At 51.4% G+C, this 21,289-nt stretch overlaps 3 protein-coding genes across 3 annotated transcripts; all 3 read right to left on the bottom strand.

Moving 5' to 3' along the window:
• Positions 1–376: 376 nt before the first annotated feature.
• On the bottom strand, positions 377–6,414 carry LOC100908125 (uncharacterized). Its single transcript, XM_018639215.2, has 7 exons — positions 5,996–6,414; positions 5,562–5,675; positions 4,175–5,416; positions 2,355–2,486; positions 2,156–2,269; positions 932–2,032; positions 377–665 (listed from the first exon to the last, which is right to left on the bottom strand). Exons 1-7 carry the CDS (start codon positions 6,087–6,089, stop codon positions 412–414), a joined length of 3,051 nt encoding a protein of 1,016 aa, XP_018494731.2. The 5' UTR covers positions 6,090–6,414; the 3' UTR covers positions 377–411.
• A 2,542-nt stretch (positions 6,415–8,956) lies between these two features.
• LOC100908409 (monocarboxylate transporter 13-like) lies at positions 8,957–10,852 on the bottom strand. Its single transcript, XM_029111233.1, has 5 exons — positions 10,720–10,852; positions 10,202–10,583; positions 9,923–10,058; positions 9,348–9,801; positions 8,957–9,204 (listed from the first exon to the last, which is right to left on the bottom strand). Exons 1-5 carry the CDS (start codon positions 10,850–10,852, stop codon positions 8,957–8,959), a joined length of 1,353 nt encoding a protein of 450 aa, XP_028967066.1.
• A 4,210-nt stretch (positions 10,853–15,062) lies between these two features.
• On the bottom strand, positions 15,063–16,947 carry LOC100908553 (uncharacterized). The gene is made up of 3 exons (XM_003742527.1): positions 16,798–16,947; positions 16,221–16,295; positions 15,063–15,584 (listed from the first exon to the last, which is right to left on the bottom strand). The coding sequence occupies exons 1-3, from the start codon at positions 16,807–16,809 to the stop codon at positions 15,063–15,065; spliced, it is 609 nt and encodes a 202-aa protein (XP_003742575.1). The 5' UTR covers positions 16,810–16,947.
• Positions 16,948–21,289: the final 4,342 nt, after the last annotated feature.

The following is a 21,289-nucleotide window of genomic DNA, read 5'->3' on the forward strand; positions in this document are numbered from 1 at the left end:
ATTCCTACACGATCATTGACTTTTCGATTAGGATGTCGGCGAGCACTCCACGAAAATCTGCTCGGAGCAGATTTTCCCCGTCGTCGTAGAATATCCTGCCCGTGGCAGGCAAACGGCCTGAGGATCTGTGGGACCGCCAACATAAGGCAATCATTATCTTCATCAGAACTGTTGAATCAGTCTCTCTCGTTTTCGCCAGTCCCGGCTGTTCCGTCTGTTCATCTGCATGTCTACGCGAGGGATACAACTGCTCAAATGCATCAGACGGAAGTATGCTGAGTGCTACAGGACAGAGATCCTATCCCGAAAACCTCACGATCATTATGCCTCCATCGATTTTCGTTCGCAGCGACTCCAATGATCGCAGATGCTCGCTTGATGATTCTCTGGTGAGAATTGACTTGTGATTGTTTACAGATGGACTGTGGTACTATCTGCTCGGAACCGTCCTCCGACTTCCATTGCGTCGTCCTTGATGTTCGAGTCCTGATCTGTTCGGACGCTGTCGTCGACCCTGCCGTCGGGGACCTTGGAGGCTATCCGTCCTCGTTTGGTGACTCGATGGAAGTACCATGTGATCAACCAACTCAAACTCGCAACGGCGCATGAGCAGGCGCACACGACGTACATCTGCGAATAGTCTCCAATCGTGTCCCGGAAGTAACCTGCGAGGAATGGGATCACGTTTTTAAAACTATGTCGACACGATCGATCGGGGCGTCATTCCGAACGCGGGAATCGGGAACGAGACAGATTCGAGTAGACCGAGAGCAAAAGCGTCAGTCTCCGAATCTATTCCTGGATTCCAAAGACATGCATGAGGAAATAGAACATATTTTCCCCCTAGGAGAAGACCCATAAATATGAAAGGAATTCCCTATCGTAAACTCCACATGGGGGGAACGGAACGTAGCGCTCTCGAGGCACTCACCGATGAAGTACGGCTTCGTGAGATAAGTCAAGCCAACGAAAAGACCAACAATTCCGTACGCCATCGGTAATCTTTGGATGCCGATTACGTCTGCCATTAGCACTCCATACATGACAATCGAGCTTCCGATCCCGACAGTGTGGAGCATGGCTACAGCTGCGATCAAAGTGAATTCTCCCGTCGTTGCCACTTTCGGCAACACGAATAAGCAAACACTCTGCAGGGCGTACGTTAGGCTTTGTAGTAGCATTTTGTTGATGTAGCCACGGTCCCCGAGCTGCGGTATGGTGAGCCGAGCCACCAAGTCTGTGATCGAGTAGAGAGGTATGATGGTGGTGGCCTTCACGATTGGAACATCTTGATCGACAATAAAGTCGATGATAGTCGTGAAAAACGCATCGTAAGCATAGAAAAATAGAGAGAAGCTGAAAACGATAACGAGAAACTCCGGAATTTTCAAAATGCCCAGACTTTCCATTAGCGACACTCGCTTTGTCTCACTCGGCTTTTCTGCGCGATTCCCAGACTCTGTCGTGGCAGGCGGTGGTTGGTCATTTGGAGTTTCCCCGAGCGATGTCTGACCGTCCGAGACGGTTCGAAGCACCTCTGGAGCGTTCTTCTCTTCCTCATGGGAGGTACTATGTGTCGCACGGGTAGATTCGAGCCTGAGGTCCTCGACATTCCTGTCTCTCTCAGACGCGGATGATCTGATCTTCAACCACGGTGCTTCTCGATGGGTCAGACACAGGACGAAGATATGCAGGAGGAGCGCGCTAAGGATGAGTGCCGTACCCCGGAAGCCGTACTCTCCCAGTAGGTAAGCGTAAAGCATTGGAAACACGAAGCCCGCCGTCGCTGAGCCCGCGTAATTCATGCCGAGAGCCAATGCCCGCATCTTGACGAAGTATTGCTGGAGGTAAATTACATTGGTCGTGTAGATCGTGCCCAGACCGCCACCGAAAACGATGCCGTACGTGAAGGTGAGCCACGTAATGTTGGGTGCGAACACCGATGCGAACAGACCGATGAAAACCAGCAGGGAGCCGCTCACAATGACCGGCTTCAGGGAGAATGCCTGGGCGAGCGGGCCAGACACCGTTCCTGAAAGCTTTCGCTGTGAGGGGCTTCTAAATCCGATGGCAAAGTCCCGAGAGAATCACGAGACCTCCGGTCAGGACACCGTGGATGGTATAATATTCAGGAGCATCGACTAATACCACCTACCCGTCATACTGAGCATCATTCCAGCGAGCGAAACCGGCCAGGCGGCTTCCTCACGTGAGAGTCCGAAAAGATTCCTGATTCCCACATACACGACGCCGGACGAGCGAATGTTGCCTAGAAATGTAACGAAAGTGTCACGATACGATCTGACACGCTCGAAACATCCGCGATTCATCTTTGGAAACCATGCGTGACTCACCGGCTGTCATTCCCATGATGAGCATGCACTTCACAGCCACCCGGATTCCTTGCCAACTGTCGGGACCGGTTTTGGGTAAATTGATCCAGCCCATTTTTCCGACGGATCTCGCTCGTGGGCGGTTCGCGATTTCTAGCTCGACAGCCCAGGAAAATGAAAAATGTCGAAAAAATCGTCACGACTATGCTCTCCGGGACAGTGCCCGAAGGTTTAGGGGCTAAAGCCGGCAATCAGAAACTTGAATTTTTCCTGGCACCTCCTAATCGACGGAGAGCTTTCACGTGCTCAGTAGCCAGTGGATCTTCTCTTTGGAGAGACTGGGCAATCGCGCGTCGCCGATTGTAATTCGACCCGATGGCGAAGGTGTTGCGGCGAACAGTTCTTTTTACAACAACCTGATGAGTCCGGAAGGGATACGTTTGCCGTTCGTCCTCCGGGCTGGCCCAGTCGATCTCGGACCTGATAATCCTCTCTGCTATCTCGAGGAGCACTCATTATTCTTCAACTTGTATTCCTGAGGTCATTGTTTTCTATTTTCGAGAACTGTGGATATTGTGATCTGTGATTTATCTAGTAGTCATTGCGATGAACCCGCAGATTCGAGAATCGCGTGCTGAATGCTGACCTATGATAGCCGCACGTTCTGTGTCCCATCATGGTACGATGATGCCCGGGACTGGTTGTGTATACGCCTCGGCCGAATTCTCGATTTGATGTTTCATGTGTTGGATATTTCAGGCAGCCACTTACGTCATCGGATGATTTAAGCCAAGTCCTCCCATGCTGAGGGCTCCTCGACTTTCTATCTGAATCGGTTGGACGTTTCTGAAACCGGACTCGACCCCGGTTGCTCTGCGTACCTCCGGGGTACCGTACAGGGAATATTTCATTTCGGGAGCGATGCTATGGAGTTTATTCAAGTCGAAAGGGCTGAGCTCTTTACATCTCATCGTCGAGAGGCGAGAGTAGATCTTGTGAGAAGAAGCGCTTGCCGACTTCATGGGCGAGTGTCCGACCCAGTGTGAATTTTATTTGGGAGATAGGCGACAAAAAATCCCAGACGAGTCCTACACGATCGATACCCGCAAACTTTATTCGGCTGCTGGCATTCAGGTTCTCTGATTCCCCCGCTGATTAGGCTAGAATACCTGACCTGCAGGAATCATCAAGCATCGCGTTGATTTCAACTCTGTCACTTGTAAGTCAGGCAGCAACCTATATCTTCACTACCGGAGCTGAGGGAAATTCACAGGAAGGATTCACGAAGGAAAATACACATTAGAGGATCGGGATGAGCTCCAGCTGACCCCCCTATTAGGAGGGACCGACTTTTTCTACCGAGTCAGACGGACTTCGAGTACGGAATCGTCGATCCTTGTGACTTGAGGGAAAGGAACTGATTGAGCCTGCTCAGAGATGGGCGACAGTGCTATCCGTTCGAGATCTCCGTTCGGCGCTCTCCGCATCCACGTCGATTTTCGTTGGCTCATTGGCTTCAATAGTGACGTTCGAGGGCTTCAGGTCGCGCTGAGTATTCCTATAGAAGTACCATGTAACAAGCCAGCTCGCGCTCGAGACAGCTGTCAGAACGCCGCAGACGATGTACATCAGCGAGTAATCTCCAATCGTGTCTCGAAAGTGACCTAAGACAGAGGGAGAATAAACATACTTTACATGTTCATGACCTTCGATCTAATCCCGAAAATTATTCCTCCAAGAAGAGCTCCAGGGAAACAAGCTATGGATTTTCTAGCTCGGCAGAGACAGACATGTCCCGGAAATGTCGAAAACGGCGGGCAAAGAACGGGCGACATACTTACCAACGAAAAACGGTTTCGTGAAATATGTCAAGCCCACGAAAAGACCCACGAAACCGTAGGCCATCGGCAACCTCGAGACGCCGACCAGCTCGACCATGAGAACTCCATACATGACGATCGAAGTTCCAATTCCGATACTCTGAACCATGGCCAGAGCTGCGATCCAGAAGAACTCCCCCGTAGCGGCAGCCATCGGCATCGTGAAGAAGCAGACGCTTTGCAGAGCGTACGCGAGGCATTGCAAGAGCATTTTGTTGATGTAGCCACGGTCTCCAAGCTGCGGTATGGTAAGTCGGGCGACCATGTCCGTCGCTGAGTAGAGAGGTATGATCGTCGTCGCTTTGATCAATGGAATGTCCTGATCTACGATAAAGTCGATTATCGTCGTAAAGTACGCGTCGTAGGCGTAGAGAAAAAGGGAGAACGTGAATATCACCACAAGGAATCCCGGGATTTTCAATACGCTCAGACTCGACACTAGAGACGCGATCCGACCCTGAGGCTTCGCTTTCTCCTCGCCGACCTCTGGTATCTCTGCACAGACGCTGCCGGCAACAGAGACCGATGCCACGTAAGTCGGACGGTTCCGCGTTTCTTGTGGATGCTCGGGGGGCTGCGACTCGAGTTCGGCGTCCTCGGCGGAAACATTCGAGCCGACCGTTGCTTCGGGTTGAGCTTCTGGAACTCCTTGCGGCATTTCTCTAACGATGTTGGGAAGCTCCTTCGACTCCGGAATTTCTTCGAGCATTTGTGGGACAATCTTCCCATTTCCGTCCGTTTGCTCGCCAGGTTCCGATGATTGGACTTTCTCGATTCCGGATGACGTATCATTCTTCTCGCAATGGGATTCCCTCTTCAGCCAGGGCGCTTCTTTATGCGTCGCGCAGAGGACGAAAACGTGCAGTATCACCCCACTGAGGATGAGTACTGTGCCCTGGAAACCATATTCTCCCAGCAGGTAGGTAATGAAGATCGGAAAGATGAAACCGGCCGTCGTCGAGCCTGCGTAGTTCAGACCGAGAGCAAGCCCTCTCATCTTCACGAAGTACTGCTGAAGAAAAATGACATTGATCGTGTACACCGTGCCCATGCCGCTGCCGAAAACGATTCCGTAGGTGAACGTCAGCCATGTCACGCTTGGCGCAAAAACCGACCCAAGCAATCCAACGGACATCAGCAACGAGCCGCAGAGGATCACCGGTTTCGGCGAGAATGCCTGAGCCAAGGGCCCTGAAACCGTCCCTGAAAAGTTTCATTGTGGGAGCCTTAATCTTTCCAGTTGGTTCTAATAAGAGCGTGATATCCTCGTCATTCATCGAATATATGAGTTAAACTCGGGGAATCGTTTGTTTCTCCGATTTCCAATACCGAAATTAATAATCCATACCGATTAGACTGAGCATGGCCCCTGCGAGCGAGACGGGCCACGCTGCTTCCTCACGCGTGACCCCGAAGTGATTCATGATTCCCACATACATAACGCCGGAGGACCGAATGTTGCCTGGAATCATGCAACTCATCTTAACCATTTCAGTCTCGACTCATCTCGACCATTGGGGTCCCTGGGCTTCCTCCCTCAGGATCCTGAATCACTATCACTTCCTCCATTTTCCGCTGAACAACTAAGCGAGCCCATGCATGGGATGCTTCAGAGTTCCTGAGACCAGTCGAATGTGCGAGAGTTCGATATTGTGAATTGTGACCATCGGAGACCTTCCCCGGAAAAAATAGGCGTTCCGTACAAAATGAATCAGCGAACTCGGTTCCGGATCGGCATCTCGCCTCCCTTGTCACCACTCCAGGAACCCGGATGGTACTCACCGGCAGTCAGCGCCATGATGCTCATGCATTTCAAAGCAACCCGGATGCCCTGCCAGCTGTCAGGGCCCGTACTCGGAAGCTTGACACAAACCATTCTGGGGTTAGAGCTCTTGTCTCCCTCCTCCCGAATATGTCTGATATCCTGTTGGGAAGATTTTCAGGTCCGGATCCCTCTGTGAGAACTCTGGAGCTTCTTCCGAATACCACAAATGATAGCAGAGTAGCCCTTCGGAAGGGGAGTCCGAGCGCTTTCGCCGGTGATCGAGGGAGCCACAGTTTTCATCGAGAAGCACCAGCTTACAAGAGCATGTCCGACAATATCACCGAAAGTAGCCAGCTACTGTCTTCGAAGATGTTCCAGAGAGGCTGTCTGGCGGGCCGCCGAGAGAAACTCGACATCATGTCGGCGAGGAGGCACTAAAGAATGACTTTACAGCAACTAGGTGACTTGACGAATTTAGACAGATACAGTCGTCCGTTCCGGGAGCGTTCACTCACGAGCGCTCGTCTAGAGATTCGCTCACGGCTTCTCTCCCGTTGGGGCTCTCATCATAATGAAAAACGTCCACAGGAATCCATCTTCGTGAAGCTTGATCCTCGGCGACTGCCTGGCGAGCCGTAGTATTCAGACACGACGATCGGCTCTCTCAGATCGAACAGAGCCACCGGAGTCAGTCATTCCCTTGAGCTCCAGGTTCCAGGTTCTTGGATTCGACTTCGGAAATCAGTTGGGAAAGGCTCCAACTTGAGTTTGCCCGGCGAGTATCGCGGCGTCTAAGGAGGTCCGTGAAACGTCTCTCCGCGGGCAGAGAGTCGTCCATTGGCGATGAGCACTGTATTCTGGAAGCTGTTGCTTACTCCGGAATCAAGGAACCTCTCAAATTCGACTTGAACTCCATCTCGGTGTCCTCACACAAGAACTGGCCGGGGAGTCTTGCTAAGCTCGCTATGAATTTCACCTGACGAGAAGCGTGCGAACGGAAATTCGTAGGCTTGCTGAGTATCCGGGCGATTATCGAGGTCGACGGGAAGCGGACCGATCGAAAGCTGGAGCTGAAAGTCGATTCTTTGCAGCGTGCGTCTATTGCCGGACGCCTTCCATGGTGCTCTGGCTGATTAGTCGCGCGGCGTTCGAGGTAATTTGACCCTATGACGTCGAGAGGCGCCGAATGGTCATTTCGCCGCAATCAGTTTGATCTAACACGGATGTGTTCGACGCTCTTACCCTCGCTTGCCCGGTCGAGCGCTCGATCGCTCGCTGTTTCCTTCCCCTCCTGGTAGGGAGTACCCTCCTCCGGGCAAGATCATCGGTGCCATCCTCCGTGAACGAAGGAATCTTCGGAGGCTGACTCACATGGGTATTTTAAGTTCTTCCCTCTGGAAGCTGCCGAGGTTCTCGAACACCATCCTTCCGCTTCACGTTGACGATAATTCTGCATTTTGGAGGCCTCCTTTTCCGTCACCACAGAATGTTGAAGGAGCCTCTTACGAGCCCGCAACGCTGTGTTGGTGACTCTCGGGTCGCTCTAAGATCACCTTGAGCTTAGCCATTCGGACGCTCCCCGAACCTTACGATGTACACTTACGTAGGAGCTTTGAGAGAACTTCCCCCAGCGGAACGGGCGATTCCCGACTTCCCATTATCTCGTGCGATGGATTCATCAACTCTCTCCTGAATGATTTGGGTCTAACATTTTTGGTTGCCTTTTGAGGACATTGCGACGGCATACGAAATGTATCACTAGTTGCCAGACTCGATCGAGACCGTCGGGAGTCTTCGTTTCATCTCGATCATGCGGCATGCAGTTTCTGAAGAGCGGATACTTCTTTCGTGATGTATGAACACAGGGAATCGGCTAGAAACTTGTTATTTCAGGAATTTATCCTATGATTCCAGACTCCTGCAGTCCTCTGGTATCACTCACCACGAATCAGACGACTCCAAGATGGGTGGAGAGGAGGAGTTGCCCATTGGATACTCTCCGTGTATCTTTGGAAACATGTGACCGTGTATCTCCGTGTATTCTTCGCGTGAAGTCAATATTATCTGCTCTAGGATATATTGATGTTCTGTTCCTCCCGCGTCGGTTAGTCGCTCCCCCAGCACGGAAATCTAGAATTCATTGAATCATGCCGCATGATTCATGCGGCTTACGTGGGGAATCCAGCCCGGATGCTGAGAGTGGGCTATCTTAATATCGGTCCTCATACTTCTTCCTTCGGAGGGAGAAGCATTCTGGAAAATGATTCAATCTCTCAAGCCGCGGGAGGATTTCTTCATCATACATAGATGAGCGGCATTCCACGGTACAATGCTCGAACAATATTCCTCCGATAAGTACCGGTCGTGCATTATTCTTGTCTTGCAATCCTGGTCGTCCCGTCCGTCTACATGAGAATGAACAGTCAACAGAGAGCACACCGTGTGCTGTGCGCGGTGAACGACGAAAAAACAACACTTGAACGCCCCTGTAATTCCCCGCTTTATGATTCGCGCGGACATTTATTGGTTTGCTGGCATGTGCGTCGGAGACTTCGCTCAGCGATGGCAGTTTTCCGCTGATACAATACGTTACTCCACGTCGGAACTCTCAGTGCTCGTCGTCACCACCTACGTCGATCTCTCTACCTGGAACTGAGGTGACCGCAAAAGTTCCGTAGAGAGAGAGTTCCATAGCCCTGCTTCCATAGAGATATGTAATTGAGATGAGAGGGCGGAAACTTTTTCACGCACCCTCAAAGTATCATTCTCAGTATGATGAAATGTCGAGGCCTCGGAGGAGCCTCGGAGGAGAATATCGCTTTGTTTCATACCATGCTTTGATACAAGTGTTCGGCGTCTTCCGGAAACTTCTCCATACGAGATTGGGGGTTCTGGCTCGACACCCGGCAGACTCGGATCATCACAAATGAATGAAATGATTGGGTGTGACGACTTTTCGGACGAATTCCAATGGCTGCCTATATATATGCGGCCGTGCTATCCGTACTGAACCTCCGCCGCATACTCGCAAAGTCTTCGACGATTTCCATGGGATCAGTATTGATGTGCTCATCAATTCTATTGGAGATCGCCGAGAGTTTCCGACCACGATCTGTAGTTCGGTGGAAATACCACGTGATCAGCCAGCTGGTACTAGAAACGGCTGTCAAGACGCCGCACACGTTGTACATCATCGAGTAGTTCCCGAAAACGTCGCGGAAGAGACCTTCGAGGGAAGAAGAGAATCTCTTGAAAGTTTCTCCGAAAAAAAAGCTCTCAACTAGGGGCGAACGAACTTCGTCGGGATCAAACTTGTCGGCGATTGGTGACAAGAACGGCTTTGCAACGAAAAGAGGAGAGCCGACTTACCAACGAAGAATGGCTTTGTAAAATACGACGAGCCGACGATTAGGCCACTGACGCCGTAGGCCATTGGCAGCCGGGAGAGGCCGACCAATTCTGCCATAAGAACTCCATACATGACGAGAGAAGTTCCGATCCCCGTACTCTGGATCATGGCGACGAGCGCGATCCAAAAGAATTCTCCTGTCGCTGCCGCCATAGGCAGCAGGAAGAAACAGACGCTCTGCAGAGCATACGCGAAGCACTGCAAGAGCATTTTGTTGACGTAACCCCGATCGCCGAGCTGCGGCAAAATGAGTCGAGCGACCATGTCCGTAGCAGAGTACAGGGGAACGATTGTCGTCGCTTCGATCATCGGGATGTCTTGGTCAACGATAAAGTCGATTATCGTGGTCGCGTAAGCGTCGTAGGCGTACATGAACAGAGTGAAACTGAATACGATCACCAAAAACTCAGGGATCTTCAAGACATTCAGACTCGATATCAGGGACGCTTTTCGGCTCGGAGAATTCGTTTGATTCACCTCAACCTTCGGTGCTTCACCGAGGGGACGGCTCGTCTGTGGAGTCGATGTCACGCACTTTGGACGAGACCTTGTTCCTGGCAATGAAGGGATCCGTGGCTTTTGCGGATTGAGCTCTAGCTCTCTGTTCGCGGCACTCGAGTCTACCGCATTCCCGAGTGATTTTCTTGGGGCTCTCCGTGCCGGTTCCCGAACTTCGGCAAAAACCTCTCCCGACTCTGGGATCGAGCCGAGCCGCTCTGGAACAATTCGCCTCCCCCCCTGGGCGATCGACTCCGCTCCCAGCGAGGCTGTTCTGTTGATGACTGATTCCTTGCCGCTTGATCCTGTTTCTAGCCACGGTGCTTCCTTGTGGGTCAGAGACAAGACGAATATGTGCAGCAGTAATCCACTCAGAATGAGTACTGCGCCTCGGAAGCCATATTCCTCCAGCAGAAATGTCAATAAAACCGGAAATATGAGACCGGCGATCGTCGATCCGGTATAGAACAAACCGAGAGCTAGTCCTCTCATGTTGACGAAATATTGCTGAAGAAAGATCACATTTATCGTATATACTGTCCCCAGGCCGCTGCCGAAGACGAAACCGAAGGTGAACGTCAGCCATTTCACATCCGGTGCGAAAACCGAAGCCAACAATCCGACGGACACCAACAGAGATCCAAATAAAATCACCGGCTTCGGCGAGCAGGCCTGCGCCAATGGACCCACCACCATTCCTGGAAAGAGAACAGTGTTAAATAATCAGTGATTTTGAAGCTACTTCAGACCCATGAGGTGAATTTTCCGATCCGGAATGCGATTCGCGGAACGATCTAGGCTCTCTTATGATATGCGCAAGTCGTCGCTCCCTACCGATAAGACTGAGCATGGCCCCGGTGAGCGCTATGGGCCAGGCAGCTTCTTCACGAGTGGCACCGAAATGATCCATGATCCCTATGTACAAGACACCAGCCGCACGAACGCTGCCTGTAATAGAGAGATCCATATCTTCGAATGCCATGATGAATCACTATATTCGATTCTTTTGTTACGTCATCAGAAGGAAGTATCAAGTCGACGGCACATAAGCGAAAAGGATGATCATAAATCATGACACCGAGTTTCTTCCGGGTCTGCGTCCGAAGGCTGATTTCCGAACGTCTCTTTCATCAGGACGAATCATGTTGTGAATGGGATTCGAACAACTATGGTCCCACCCCGCTGACTATGGGCCCGAATCCCCGCAAACAACGCGTCCCTCTACTTTTTTCGGCAGGAATGTTCGCTGGAAAGTTGGGTGCCTTTTGGATCGGTCGCGGCCCTGCATCGTCACGACTTCACGAACTGATGGAAACTCACCGGCCAGCAGCATCATGATGCACATACACTTCAAAGCAACCCGAATGCCCAACCAACTGTCGGGGCCTGTACTCGGTAAACTTATCCAAGCCATCCTTGGTTGATTTATTTCCCGTCTTCGCACAGCTGATCAGGGTCGAGCTCGCGCAGGAATTTCTTACTTCTCGGGATCAGAGCTCCGCTTTCTGATCAATCCGAGGACAAAAAGCGCTCCCGCTTGGAACAGGGGTCCCTAATCACAGATCTGTAAACCTGCGACGATGCTCCTTAGAGTAGTTATCGGCTGCTCTCTCACAACCTAACTATTGCGTGCCGCCGGCGAAAAGTCGACTTTATGCCGCGGAGGACGCGCCTGGGATTGACCTTATAGCAATCAGGCGACGCCGACAGGGCGAGTTCGAGACAGAAACGATTGCTCTCCGAATGACTCACTAAGCCGTCCTTCCGAAGGGCAGTCCTCATCACGACGAAGATCCAGCAGGATCTATTCTCTCGACGGCCGTTCCAGCTCGGTAAAACGGAAGAATCGACGTCGGTGTAGTCTTTCCAGTGAGTCTCGAGTTTCGAGCTCTCGGACCCTGTGTTGGAAATATAAATTCATCTCTACGACCCGAGTACTCTCTGAAATCACTCTCTGTCCTCTGGGTGGGGACGTTTCAGTAAAACCAGAGCCCCCTCCTAGTAAAACACCGGCATCTCCCTCTCCCGCAATCTACTTGATTTCATTTCGCCAGGAATGGATCTGATCTCTCTCCTGAAGCAATGAAGCGATCTCTCATTGGTCTATTCCTCACTCGGACGAGAAACGCACCGATATTCGTGTCGGGACTCGGAGGCTCGACTTTTAACGATCCTAGACTCATAAGGAGTGGAACTTCCGCCTCAGACTCGTTCGTCATCTCCCAGCCGGGAACATCGACGATTAGGATAATCAATGGGCGACAATCCTCTTAGCTCATAGAAATTCAGGAGTTGATATTTGAACATCAATCCGCCCGGTCTTCTATTTCCTTTCCGGTTTTTTTTCGAGTGCCCCCGCCCCTTCGAAAGAGGCTCGTATCGGGGCGGATCTCCTGCAGGAGACGAGCTTCCGACCATCTCGCCGCAGGAATCTTGATGATCAAGTCGGCGATTGAAGGCCATCGATCCCCTGAGCGGGTACTCATGCCTGGGACTGATTTCGGATTGCACAACACCATTGTCACCGGAAAAAGCAGCAAAGAATAAGCAAAACTAGGCAGCCATCATAGCAATTCTCGAAAATATTGCGGTCGGGTACCGCATCGGATGGGGGGCTTCTATATTCCCCATTACTTGCATTGGGCGTACGAGGTTGAAATGTATTCTCGAGTCAGATCTTCTATTGTTATAGACACTGTACACAGAGCGCGGAATGAGATGCCTGGGAGAGACTAGTGTACATACGATACATAGTATAGGTATGTGGTTTGAGGTGGACAGCTTGCTGCTATTCCGATCTACTCTTTCTCGATTGGATGCCCTGGAAAGCAGAACCGAGCTCTCCCTTCACTCGGTAACTCTGTATCTATTTGCACGAAAGGACCTTGGACACCTCCGGAAATCTTTTTCGTAGTTTACGACTCTGTAGCCGAATCGGCTCGATTTTCAAAGCGGCGGCCGATTCTCAAAAGACCGCCTGTTTTGGCGCTCGGTTGGGTTTCTCTCACAGCTATCTGACTCGCGAGGAGGTCTTTCACTAATGGTTCGATATTCGTTAGAGGTGATTGGTCTCCGACCGAATGTAGAGACGTTTGCCTCTCGATCCTACCTTCTCGGTCCTGGTCAAGACTTAGTGCACAAGATTATCTAGTTCCATAGCCTACGAATCAGGGATGCTGGATTCTGACTCGCTCCTCATACGCTTCCGTGAGCAGTTAAATCCGAGAATTCGGATCTTGGTCGGGAATGGAACAATGAGCGATTGTATTCTGGCTCCAGCTGGCTTCATATAGCGTCGGTGTCGCCTCTTATTTTTTCAGTCCATTATTTTTGTGTAGAAACTGAAACGAGGCTCCGGACAACCTTGAAGAGCCTGCCGACCGGGAGAGGGAGCCCATATGAGAGGGGATTTTCCCTCTACGTGATACAGGGCGTCGGTGAAAAGCTAGAGGACATTATTTCTTCAAAGAATGTTCCGTCCGCGACCGGAAGTTTCCCCGCGCTTCCCCGCGCTACTCGCTTCCTCGAGGACTGGAGGTGTTTTTCGAGGGAAAAGCCTCCTGCGAAACGATATTTCTCGAAATTGTTTCCAGAGCTATAAAACTCTTTTGTGCGATGGACAAAGCCAAGAAGCGGGGGAAGAGCCATGGCCGCAGTCGAGAAAATTTTCTGTCATCAGTTAGGCCATCGGCGCTCAAATTCGGACCATCTGTGTCGGGGTGAATGATGATTTGCGCTTCAAATAGTTCCGAATCGACGGAGGATCTCGACCTCAAGCCGTCAACCTTCCAAAGACCGGAGCATCACTTTTCGAAAGTTTCTTGTTCTTCCCTCTCCAGGATCGGCTTCGAGGATCCTCGGTCCCCGATAAGCGGAACCAATGCGATGTTGCTTCACAAACCATAGTCCACGTGACAATGATGCCGGAGGTATTCCGCGTAGTTGTCAGGGGACGAGCGCGGAACGGGCTCCGCGAGCGCCGAAATGCCGTCGTTACTTGACGCGATGCTGAATCTGTGGACATCGTGCCTATTGAAATTCATCGAATGGGACGCATCAATAGGCAATGAACCTTTCACAACCCGGAACAATGCGGACTCCGCTGGCTCTCGGCCCATCTGAGACTCTGACGTAAACTCATCCAACGAGAGAGCTTTCTGCGGGAATCTAAAAACGTCCTGGAGGACTGATGAGCTCCCGGAACGACATTATTGTCTTTCACAAGAATGAGAGTGAATTTACCGATGGATCCTCCCATCGATGTCAGTGAGATTCTCAGCTGATCGTCGCGACGACGATTAATCTGAACGACTGATCAGAAATCCCCAATCCAGAAACCGTGGTCGATACCTAAAGGCGGAACCCGGATCACGGGGAATCACTCGAGATCAAATCGGACAGTCGTTTGAGCCGTTCGATCCGTCGCTTGTTGAACTATTCAGCCCCAGAAGCCTGCAATGAATTCGATACCGGAGCCCAGAATGATCCGTGGAAAATACAGGGGAAAATCGTCGATCCTGTTCATCAGCGCTCATGAGAATTCATCAGAGGTGATTCACTATGACCTCTCTCTCCTCCGATCATAAGTCCGCTGACGTGTTACTGATAGGGGAGAAATCCGGGAGGGCTTGAATTGAGGCGACAAGAGGTTTTCGCGGCATGATCGCATGCAAGGAATCGATCCGAGATATGTAGAAGATCTTCCAAGGTTTGCGCAGGAGTCGCGACCTCGTTCGGTTGTCTAGGGTCGTTGCGAAGACTTTCCCACCACAAACTCGATCAGTCTTCGCGCGGTGGATTGGGGCGCACGCGAGAGAGTTGTCAGATGCCACGCAGCCTGATTCGAAACTCGATAAGCAGCGACATCCACAAATTGAGTCGCATCTCGAGGAATTCTACTCTTAGGGTGTCCGAAAACACTTTGAACCCCAAAAATACCTCCGCGTGCCAGCCGACACAGGTACAGATTTATTGGAGCAGGAAAATAAATTATCATTTGCGCTTGTTCTGCCTGACTTCTTCCCGTTTCCCCAGTTTCCACTCCGCAGGCAAATCTGTACTCCTCAAGCAGCTTCAGAGCGAGCGACGAACGAATCGGACTTCAGACGGACGAGCAAATGCGGGCGTTTTTTGAGCTTTTCGAATCGAGGGCGTTCTTCACATCAATCACGCAGCGCTCAGGACTTTTTCCGGACGTCGTAAAGCGCGGCGCCACCGTAACTATGTCCATAGAAGGACGCCGGAATCAGCGAGCTTAGGTGTCTCGTCGATATAACTGAAGAAACTCCGGAATCGCCTGTGATGGAAACTAGATGATCTGATTCGTGTCCCAACTCCACCACCGACGGAGCATGTATGACAGCCGGGGTGTACGGAAGAGCGTTCCGAATTGCGGGATGGATCTCCGACGCTGGCCCGCCGACCACAGAAGCCACGGTAGGAGTGAGGAGCGTGTTCACCAACGGAATATCCTGGCGAAAGCTCCGGGCGAGTCCGGAGTCCAGCGGTCCGAAATGGGCGGCGTGTTGGAGTGCGGGCGCGTAAAGGGTCGTTTGAAACGCTGGAATCGTGGGGTCGAACCAGTCGGGTCGAGTAGCTCCAATCTGGCGGAAGGTGGGTCCGTGCCGGATGTGGGTCTGGTAATGACTAAGCGCGGGAACGTACGCTGCACTCTGAACGACGGGGTGAAGCAGGGACGGCTGAAAGTGAACGCAGAATTTAAAAACAGATCCGTTGTCACATCGAAGCAGCTTCAGACAGCAATATGTCAGAACTCAGATCCGCGACCTGCTTCCTGTCAGGAGAGAAGTATTTTCTTCATTTATTGAACGTCCCGAGTTCTGACGTCATCGGACAAGTATATAAGTTCGGAGTGAAGTAAGTGAGTGGGATTCTTATCGAGAATCATTGCGCGTTACAGACTTCTAAAGACACTGTACGGTTGTGAGGAGCTCTCCTGAGTCAACAAGCATCTCAGCAAACAATACAAAGTTTGCTCTCATCTGCCGAGCGGACAGCGCGAGGAGGTTGGGGCTTGTGGCAAAGATAGCAGGAACTTCTCCGCATTCACTCTTCGTTCACTTGGGGTTTTCTCCTTCCAGAATCCCTCTCGCTCGTTTTCTCTTTGTTAGGGAGGTCCGCGGTGGCGGTTCCGATTCGAAATACGGGGCTCTATTCTCCCGGAGACATCGATGCTTGGATTCAGGGAAAATTCCCCCATACCGAAAGAAGCATTCGACGTCCCTTATGAAAAGACTCCTTCGGAATGGATAACTCCAGGGTCGAGTACGTAATATTCGTTCAGTCATCGATTACTGTCACCGAAGCGAACTCACAGATCCGAAGGAGAAGTCCAGTAGCGCCCCGACACGGTAAACGCATAGTCCAACGAGCAAGAATCTTCTTACGCTCTGAAATGAACGGAATCTTGAGGAGACAATCTGACTATCTGACAATCTGTCGAGATTTCGAATAGATACATGAGTGTCAGGCATGGAGAAAGATTGACAGCGATAACACAGGATCTCGGCCATATGCTCGTCCTCTATTACATGAAGGGGCACTATTCGTGTTGACCAGTTGTTCCTCGAGAGGTGTTTCGACACAAGGCCCTGGTAATCATCACTGCGATTCTGTATGTACACTCAGCGTTCAAGAGGAGCCCCCGAAAACGCACACGCGAATAATGCACAAGGGCTATGTTTAGGCGGTCTTGGCCTTTTTCAAAGGTTTCGTCCCTCGGCTGACCGCTGGGCTCCTGCTGAGTGGCATCCACGAAGAGCAGAAGGTCGAGTACGAACCCTCCAATTTCGAGGGTGTCCCTCTCACGCACCTCTGCTCGAAGGGTGACTGCATCCTTCGCTTAGCTCGTCAACTCGCCCGCACGAAGGCAAACTCGAAGTCGAAACTCACCACGAAAACCATCGTCCAAACACGAAGCTCCCCTCGAAACGAATCGAACAAAATCTGCGCCAATGAGCTGCTTACAGCTGTTCGTGCACTCCTCGGAGCTCAATGATTTTTTCTAACAGAGCAGTAGCAGCAAATGATGACTGTAACTCTGGCGACGAGGTACAAGATCGTTCTCTTATCTCCAGATTGGTCCGCCCTTTCGCTCAATACGTGAGTTCGGAAAAATGTGGGCAAGTGCAACTGCGCTGCATCGTTTAGCCGACAGCTCGTCAGAATACCAACTAGCTTGATCTGACTTGAGAAAACAGTGTTCTATCGGATTTGAACTCTTTGTTCTGTTTTTTTCAGCTCGCTCTAACGCACGTCGCTGATTTCATGATCACCTTTGATCCGCGACGATTGAATCGCGGGACTCGAATCTCCTGGCTGGAGGTGACTGGCGAGTATTCTGGATCGGAATTTCATCTATTCGATCCACGGGTTCGGGAGCTCTATTCTCGTCCGCTGTGTCGTCTCGATGTCGGACCGGAAGCTAAATGAGCGGAAGGATACGTCTGCGTCATATGACCGACTCGCCTCTTCACTACAAGCCGATCGGAGTGACCGGCGGGACCTTTTTCCAATATAGTTTCTAAATATTGCTCGGCCTTGGCCTTGAAGAGCCTTGATCCGTTCTGTTCGTGAGATGACTAGCCGCCCATGGCGGAAACGCCCGCCCGGTCGGGATGGAAACGATTCCGACAGGCATCTGGCCGGTCGGGGGAATCTCGGCACCCTCGTGGATGTCCCAATTCATCCAATCGGGAGAGTTTTGTTCGTTTTCCTTCTGAGAAGGGAGAACATGGTAGTCAGTGGGTGGAATTAAGCTGCGACTCGTGACTAGGAACAGGAACCTACAGAGAGGACGACGGACGAGAATCGCAACCGCTTCTGAGGAAAACTCAAGGCGGACGCAGTTTCATCACCGAAACCGGTTTTGCGGGTCCTGGAATGGACACGAGCGCACTGAAGTCGGTCGGAGAGGTGTCGCCGATGTTTACAGAGAGGAAAGCGTCCACCGTAATTGGATCGGAGCCGCACAGTATACCAGGAGTTTGTGTTCCGAAGATCTACGCGCGAGTAAATACCAGGGTCAAATGAGATACGCGAATCCGAATGTACGTCAACCGTGTCTACGACTGATTTGTCTGAACGACAAACGCTAACCACCGACCGCCGCAGTGTGCGTTGCCCCGACAGCCGCCGGCAGTGGATTTGGCAGAGCGAGCCGCATCTGGGCAATGAATGACGTAAAACAAGAGAACCTCCGAACAACAACAGCGCCGGCGACGCCGACGACAACAACAACAATCACGGTCGTGGCAACAACTAGAGCAAATATCGAACGTACAAAGTTTACATTCCCTCTTTTTCCGGGCTAATGACAATGGCTTGTTCGTTCGCAGCACGGTGCCTGCCTCTTTGTACTCTTGTTTCTAGCGTTCGAGCCCCCCTAGGAGCTCGCTCGCTCGTTCCGGTGTGCGTTCTGTTTGCCTGCGATCGCTCGGTGTGGTCAATTGTAAAAAGTGCAGTGACCTAAACAAATGTCCCTGGCCGGCGAACTTACTTCCAGCTAATGCTCTGCGCAGTCCACAGCGATCTCGTTCGGGCGAGGCTTTTCCTCGGGGCTGGTCCGCATTTTCCTCGTCGCTCGCTCGAACCTGGCGGCCGTGATTCCCTCGTGGCTCTCGGACTTTTCGAGCACAAAAGGAGAATAGAAGGGAAATCCAAGCGAAAGAAAGAATCCAGTTCAATTGTCTCTCAATTGTCTGCGATTCTAGCCTGGAGTGAGCTCTCCCGAGGATTTCTGCTATAGATTTGATTGTGTTGGGAACGGCTTCGGATGAGAATCTCGTCCGGATACAGTGTCCCCCGCGTAAATTACGGAGAGATGGAATCCCGCGAACGGTGCGATTTCGAGAGACGTATTGCAGGGATTCTCCGAGAAGAAGGATACAGGTTTCCAGTAAACCGCGGGCTTACGTGTGAGGAGCGAACAAGTCAAACTCCACCTTCGAGCCGAGGAAAAGAGGTGACGTGGCTCGCAACTCCTCATCGACCTGGAATGTTCGATTCTCGGAATTTCTACAGAGTCTCAAAGCAGCTATTTTGAAATCCCCACAGCTGCACGTCGACACACTCGATCGATCGGAACGATTCCGTATGTACGTACGTATTTCATCCGTCGTCTCAAACATTCGAGAGTTTCCTCATTACAAGAGCGTTATAAGGCTTCCCGGAGCTTGACGGCAGAGTACTAAATCCTTGGGATTCGAAAAGGCTTAGAGACGATTCGACGGAAACATTGAGAGCACTTCTAAATTGCTTCGAGTTGACCACTATTCCAGAAAGCGGAGCGGAGTCCGCCTCGGAGTAGCCGCACTGCAGTGAAGATTCGAGAGAGGAGTCTTTCCCAATCACGGATCCTCTAGAGGCGACGGATGGGACTCGAGACACTCCGGTGTCCGTAAGTAATGAATTAAACTCGGGAGTCGGTCTCTCAGGAAGCGAACACGGACTCTTGGGGAGAAGTTCAGACATGTTCGCATTGATCGCCTTGATAGTCGAAGAATATATTCTCAGGGAAACCACGACGATACGTAATCGTCTTTTAATGAATTTCGAACTATGACTCAATCGTTTACGACACTCGAGAATGATCGTATCGCTCATAATCGATTATAATCTGTGACATCAGTGAATCGGTAATAAATCGAGCAGCTAAATATTCTGAGTTCCTTCCCGCGTCTTCATGCCGCTTGTCTCCGTCCTCGCTATTAATTGAAACATGAAAGCCGCTGACGGATTCGCCCGGATCATACGTGCCGCGCCGCACCGCGTAGCACGCGGTTTCTGTGAACGGAATTCCGCGGATGACTGGTAAAAACCCGATCTAGCTTAGGGTTCCGGATGGATTATCGATAGTTAGCAATAGCACGAAATTGCCCCACGTTCGGATGACTGGCACGTGTGAGGCAGACGGAAGGAAGATCGCTGTCATGATGACCTTTGGAATTTCAATAAACTTTTCGACGCCGCCGCTCCCTGAATCCGTAAAGGCGATTCTGGGTAAAATGAACATTATCAGTCGGCATCGACGGCATTCGCGGCAATCCCCTCTCAACGGTGGCGAGAACGACCCTCGATCGCGAGGGGAACGCTTCTGTCTCTCGACGGGACCGATTTCTGAAAATTCGTATGTTTCCTGGAAATTTCCCCGTCACGCTCGAGCGGGGAAAATCAAAACCTCGACTGAATTCTCGCGTCCAGTCGAAACGAATAGTATACATACGTCTTGCGCACGTGAAGGCTGGGTTTCTCCGCGACAGTGAGATGGTTGTCAACCAGCGGTGGGCAAACACAACATGAGGCGTGCCGCTGAATGGAGAAGCTCCTGAATGAGGAGCCTACCCTCCACGAATCGTCCACATTTGCCCCCTCGATATAAAGAGAACGAATGACTGGCTACCTCTGGGGAACCGTAACTTGTGTTCCCACTATTTCAACTCACACTCGGTCTCTTTGGAGGGTTCCGGCAGCAAACACCAGGAGAGCACATACCCCGGCGAGCTCCTGACAGACGGCGTACTGGTGCCGCGAATAGCATATTGCGATTAAGAGCTGCATTCCAATCTCGGCTGCGGGCGAAAAAAATCAGGGAAAAGCCTGAGCTCACGAAGACTTTTGTCAACTTTTCTCCGTCCGCGATTGGATTACTTTATCGAGAAAGAGAGATAATTTCGAAAATTTTCCACGGTGACCACCCTTGCTTCAGAGACAAGAATTCCTTGGGGGACGTCCACGTCCACGCTCGTGGACCTGGTCAAGATGCTCCGGCTGTTCTGCTCCAAACCGTGGAGCATTCAAAAACCTCACATGAGTCTCCCCATGGCAGTGAACAATTCAAGGGAAGAATTTATTACGGGTTCATGCATTCCGCCGTCAGCGTTCGACGGAGGCGACACTGGAACGCCCGGCGGCGGCGTAGAAGTTTCCGCGCAGATATGGCTGTGGAATGTTTCTCCTGAAGAATCGCCGACGGAAGCTTATCGGTTAATGCGTCGACGTTACCGGTGTACTCCTCGGTCATATCACCAAGCTGGAGGAGATCTGCGGTCAGAAGCGCTACTCGGCGACATTGATGAATTGAAGGCGCACGAATAATGATTCGCCACGTCAATGAGGAAATGAACGGGATGAGGGAATGAACGAACGCGGTGGAAAAGTTCGCCAGAACAGCGAGAAACGCGACGACGATCTTTCTATACGTCGCTCGAGGCGCTAACTGAAAGTGTTAGCGTGATGAGAGCTCTATCGACGACAGATTTCACTCGCATCGATTCCTCGATTCCAGTCTGGATGTTGGTGCCTATGTATGTCTGACGTGCTGCAGAGCGGAAGGATGTAGTCTGAATTCTGCGTGGGTAGAACACACCACGTCGCGACGCATGCT

The sequence above is a fragment of the Galendromus occidentalis genome, unplaced genomic scaffold (genome assembly GCF_000255335.2).
Source record: "Galendromus occidentalis unplaced genomic scaffold, Mocc_1.1 scf7180000077419, whole genome shotgun sequence".
Classification (NCBI taxonomy): domain Eukaryota; kingdom Metazoa; phylum Arthropoda; class Arachnida; order Mesostigmata; family Phytoseiidae; genus Galendromus; species Galendromus occidentalis.